The sequence below is a fragment of the Falco cherrug genome, chromosome 15 (assembly GCF_023634085.1).
Source record: "Falco cherrug isolate bFalChe1 chromosome 15, bFalChe1.pri, whole genome shotgun sequence".
NCBI lineage: Eukaryota > Metazoa > Chordata > Aves > Falconiformes > Falconidae > Falco > Falco cherrug.
The window spans coordinates 29602-35198 of record NC_073711.1 but is presented as its reverse complement, the minus strand read 5'-3'; the positions used below and the strand labels follow the sequence as shown (position 1 = coordinate 35198).

At 59.9% G+C, this 5597-nt stretch overlaps 1 protein-coding gene across 1 annotated transcript; it reads right to left on the bottom strand.

Moving 5' to 3' along the window:
* Positions 1–526: 526 nt before the first annotated feature.
* On the bottom strand, positions 527–4924 carry HES7 (hes family bHLH transcription factor 7). Its single transcript, XM_027798274.2, has 4 exons — positions 4701–4924; positions 2572–2667; positions 1334–1412; positions 527–1176 (listed from the first exon to the last, which is right to left on the bottom strand). Exons 1-4 carry the CDS (start codon positions 4734–4736, stop codon positions 542–544), a joined length of 846 nt encoding a protein of 281 aa, XP_027654075.2. The 5' UTR covers positions 4737–4924; the 3' UTR covers positions 527–541.
* Positions 4925–5597: the final 673 nt, after the last annotated feature.

Sequence of the window (5597 nt, the reverse complement as noted above, 5' to 3'; positions counted from 1 at the left end):
AATTCTCGTGTCCTCCCAGTAGAGGAGTGATAAAGATCAGCCCTCCCAGTATACCAGTGAAAAAATCCTGTTCTCCCAGCATACCAGTTAAAAATCATCCTCCCAGTACCACAGTGAAAAAGCAGCCTTCCTCCCAGTATACCAGTTAAGAACCCCATCTTCCCAGTATACCAGTTTAAAAAAAAAGCAAAACATTTTACCAGTAAGCAAGTCACTAACCACTATCCTTGCAGTATACCACTTAAAAACCCACATTCCTCCCAGTGTACCAGTGAAAACCACCATCTTCCCAGTATAACTGCCAAAACTCTACCTTCCTCCCAGCATACCAGCTTACTCCTGTCCTCCCAGTACTTAAAAAGGGTCTTCCTCCCAGTAGAGCAGCTAAAAAGCCTACCTTCCTCCCAGTATACCAGTTCCCCCCCATCCTCCCAGCCCTCCCAGTCCCCTCCATCCTCCCAGTGAGCAACCGGAGGATGCACAGCCACCACCACCACCCCACCCCTCCCCCCCAGGTGCCCTGTGGCCAAGTGTCTATGGCTCAGGGCCAGGGTCTCCAGACATGGTGGGGTGGCCCCAGCAGCCCCCCACCCTCCCCTGGTGCCTCCTCCTTGGCACAGCGCTGCCGTGAGTCCTCATGGCCGCTGGGGCCACAACCAGAGCTGCAATTAGGGCCATGCTGGGGCCCCAGGCTGGTCCCCCAACTAGGCCCAAAAGTAGGCCCAAAAGTAGGCCCCAGACCAGGCCCATAACTGTGGCAACCAGGACACCTGGACCTGTGGCCAGGGCAACCAGGGCCATCGCCAGGGCAACAGGGGCCATCGCCAGGGCAACAGGGGCCATCGCCAGGGCGATAACCAAGGCCGCAGTCAGGCCTGTGAGTAGGCCCCAGACCAGGCCCAGGAGTAGGCCCAAAGCTGTGGTAACCGGGCCCGTAACTGTGGTAACCAGAGCAGCCGGGCCCCACTCGCAGCGTGGGCAGTCCGTGGCGGCTGGGGGGCCCGGAGGTGTCAGCAGGGCCGGCGGTGAACAGCGGGGGGCAGACAGCCGTAGGGCCCAGGCCCAGACAAGGAGTCTCTGCTGGGATGGCCTGCAGGAAACGGGCAGCACGGGCCAAGCACTCCCGGTAGCCGCTGCGGTAGCGCCGCAGGAACAGCTCCTCCGTCCTCGAGGGCTCTGTGCCAAAGAGAAACATGGTGACCACCTCTGCCACCAGCCCCTGCCCTGGCACAGCCCCACAGCAGCCACCGGAGAAGCCACAACATGGTGTCCCCTGGGGGCTGTGGGGCAGGGGTGGGGGGTTCCCAGGGTAGGGGGAAACTGAGACACGGACCTGAGAGGGGCTGCACCCGCAGGAACTGCACCGTTTTCTGCAGGATCTCGGCCTTCTCCACCTTGGGGTTTCGGAGGCGCTGGGGGGTGGGGGAGGGGAGAGAGACAGACAGGGCGGGGGAGGTGAAGGGGAGACACATGTCACATGAACCGCGATGGTGGGGGGCAGGGAGGGGGGTAGTGGTGGCCACAGTGTCGTGACAGAACCACCATAGGGCCCCAGCAGCTCCCCTGTGAGCAAGTACTGAAGGGTGCCTTCCTATCTCTCCAATAGTGCCCTGATAGTGTCACGATAGAGCCCCCATAGTGTCCTGATAGTTTCACGACAGAGCCCTGATAGCGCCCCGATACAGCTTCTCAATAGGGCCCCAATAGTGTCCCGATAGTGTCCCAGTGAAGCTCCCCAATAGGGTCATGATAGAGCTCCGACAGAGCTGTGATACAGCTCCCCAGTAGTGCCCCGATAGTGTCCTGACAGAGCCCCGAGAGCGCCCCCCCCCGGTAGCAGGCGGCACCTGAACAAAGCTGCAGCCGCAGTGACAGGAGACAGGCGTGATAATCGCAACAGAGCCTCGAGAGAGCGCTGAGCATCAGGACAGAGTCACGACAGTCTCCACAGTCACAATACAGCCACAACAGAGACTAAATAGTCGTGATCGGGTCACAACAAAGTCATAACAGAGTCCCGACAGATGTGATAGTAATGACATTAACCTGACAGAGCCCAGCCAGAGCTGTGAAAGCCTCAACAGAGCCAGAACTGTCACAATAGTTGCAATAATCATGATAGTGCCACAAGGGAGACTTGACAGAGCCCTGAAGGTCATTACAGAGTTGTGATAGGGCTGCAATAGCCAAGATAAAGCCACGACAAAGCCGTGATAGTCACGACAGTATCACAATAGAGCCATGACAGGGCTGTGACAGTCATAGTAGAGCCCTTATAGAGCACAGAGTCATGATAGTCATAATAGAGAGCTGTGAAGAGCCACAAGAGCCACGACAGCACCACAACAGAGCTGCGACAGAACTGAGAGTTCTGAGTTGTGACAGAGCTGCGACAGAGCCACAATAGTTCTGTGACCATCGTGACAGAGCCACAACAGGAGCCGCAACAGCCCCATGACAGAGCCCCGACAGTGCCACAACAGTCACGACAGAGCTGCGATAGACGCAGAAGAGCCGCGATAGTTGTGACAGGCCCGCAATAGAGGCACGATAGTCGCGATAGAGCCTCACCTCGTCGCAGGTGGCTGCTAGCAGCAGCAGCCGAAGCCGGTCGAGGCTGCGGTTCATGCGGTCACGGCGACGCTTCTCCATGAGCGGCTTCAGGAGCTGCCCGGGGGACGGGGGAGGGGGAGGGGGGCAGAGTGAAAGTGAGCCCTGAGCTGGGCCTAACTGGGCCAGGGCCAAACCAGGCCGGGTCACAAGGGGAGTCAAACTGGGATGGGGTGGTTTGTACTGGGACCAAACTGGGATGGGGTTAGAGCATAGGCTGGGCCAAGCTAAGCCAAGGTTGAAGCAAACCTGCAGCCAAACCGGGCCAGGGCGTAATAGAGTTAAACTGGGACGTGATGGGTTAAGTTGGGGTTAAACTGGGCCAAAATGGGCCAGGGCTGAACTAAACCAGGTTGGGATTAACTCGTACTGGGGCGGGTTGGGGCCAAACCAGATCAAGGCTGGGGCTGAACTAGGCCAAGTCCAACTGGGTCCAGCCAAGCTGGATGGGGGCTGAACTGGTCCAAACTGGACCAAAGCAGGACCAGGTCAAACCCAGGCTAAAATCAGTTCTAGCTGAACTGGGCCAAGATGGACGAAGCCCTGTGTGGGCGAGCAGAGGCAAACTGGGGTGAACTGGGCTGATCTGAGCCAACCAGGGCCAAACCAGGTTGAGTCAGGACAAAGTTGGACTGGGTTTAACTGGGTTCAGATGAACTGGGCCGAGCAGGGCTGGACTGGGACAAGTCTGGTCTGGGTAAGCCTGAGACTGAGCCTAAGCAGGGTGAACTGGCATGAACTGGGCTTAACTGGGATAGATCAGGTTGAAACAGCCTGAAATGGGCCAAGCCAGGTCAAACCAGGCCAACGTGAGCTGAACCAGCTTGAACTGGGTCAAACTGGGCCAAACTGGGTCAAACCAGGCCAACATGAGCTGAACTGGGTTGAGCTGGGTCAAGTCCTAACTGGGCCAAGTTCTAACAGGGCCAGACTGGGCAGAATGGGACCAAACCGGGCTGAGTGGGGCTGAACCAGGCCAAGTCCTAACTGGATCAAACGAGGTCAAACCAGGCCAAGCCCAAACAGAGCTGAACTGGGTCAGGTCCTAACTGGACTGAACTGGACCAAGCCTGAATGGGGCAGAACTGAGCCAAGTCCTAACTGGGTCAAATGGGAAAGAACAGGACCAAGCCTCAAACCAGGCTGAACTGGGCCAAACCCTAACTGGATCAAACTGGGCCAAACTAGACCAAAATCAGTCGGGGCTGAACCAGGCCAAACTCTAACTGGACTGAGCTGGGCCAAACTGGGCTGAATTTGGTCAAGTCCCAGACAGGCCAAATGGGGCCAAACTAGGCCAAGTCTACACTAGTCCGAACCAGTTAAAAGTCCAGACTGGGTTGAACTGGGCCAAACGTTAATTTAGATGAACCAGGCCAAATGGGGCTGAACCAGGCCAAGTTCAAACAGGGCCAAAAAAGGCCAAATGGGGCCAAACCAGTTAAAGTCTAAATCAGACTGAACCAGGCCAAACCCAGACTGGGCTGAACCAGGACAAATGGGTCCAAGCCAGTGAAAGTCCCAACCAGACTGAACCAGGCCAAACTGGGTTGGGCTGGGACAAAGGGGTACAAATCAGGACAAGTCCCCACCAGGCTGAACCACGCCAAATTGGGCTGAGCTGGGACAAGCCCAGACTGGCCTGAACCGGTCCAAAGGAGTCCAGGCCAGGCCAAGTCCCCACAGGGATGAACCAGGTCAAAGGGGTCCAAACCAGGCCAAGTCTCGACTGGGCTGAACCAGGCCAAATTAGGGTGAGCTGGGCCAAGCCCCGATGTGGCTGAACTGGCCAAAGGGGCCCGCTGAACCAGGTCAAAGGGGTCCAAACCGGGCCAAGCCCCGACTGGGCTGGACTTGGCCAAATTAGACTGAGCTGGGCCAAGCCCAGACCGGGCTGAACTGGGCCAAAGGGGTCCAAACTGGACCAAGCTCCCACTGGGCTGAACCGAGCCAAACTGGGCTGAGCCAAGCCAAGCCAAGCTCAAACCAAGTTCTGAACTGGTCCAAAGCCAGACTGGGCTGAACCAAGCCAAAGGGGTCCGAACCGGGCCAAGCCCCCACCGGGCTGGGCCGGGCCGGGCCGCTGTTACCTTCCTGTCGCCGTGGGGCTCCGCAGCGCTGCTCATGGTGCCGGGCCGGGGCGAGCGGGTCTGGCCCAGGTAGCCCAGGGGGAGCCTTTATGGGATGGGTGGCCCCGCCCCAGGGCGGGGGGAGGTGGGAACTGGGAGTACTGGGGGCACTGGTGGCGTTGGGGGGAGGGGAGGCACTGGGACCGCTGTAGGGACTCTTGGGGACATTGGGGGGAGGGGAGGCACTGGGGCCGCTGTAGGGACTCTTGGGGACATTGGGGGGAGGGGAGGCACTGGGGGGGAGCAGTCAGTGCGGGGGCACTGGGAAGTTTGTGGAGGTACTGGGAAGAGAGGAACTGGGGGCAGTGGGGGGGGGAGGGGGACCACTGGAGGAGCACTGGAAGTACTGGGGGGTGGGGGGAGCACTGGGGAGGACACTGAGGAGCACTGGGAAGGCAGTGGGGGGAACTGGGAGCAGTAGAACAACTGGGGGGACGCTGGGAGGGCACTAAGAGAGCACCGGGGGGGAACTGCAAGCAATGGAAGAACTGGGGGGAGCAGAGGGAGGGCACTGGGGGGAACTGGGAGCACTGGGAGGGACAGAGGGAGAACTGGGGGGGGACACTGAGGGGAACTGGGAGCGCTGGGGTTGAAATCTGGGAGGCACTGGGAGCACTGAGGGGGGAGCCGGGCCGGACGCGTGGGGGGGGGGGGGCGGGGGAGGGGTGGTGGCACGAGCCCGCCCGGGACCCCGGCGGCCCCTTTGATCCCGCACGTGGCCGGCACCCGCCGCGGGGGGGAGGGGCCGCCCGGCCGCCTGGGCTCCCCCTCCCCGTGGGAAAGGAGGGGGCCGGAGCGGGGGGAGGGGGCCTGGGAACCCGGACGCCTGAATTCTCCCACGCTTGGGGGCGGGGGAGG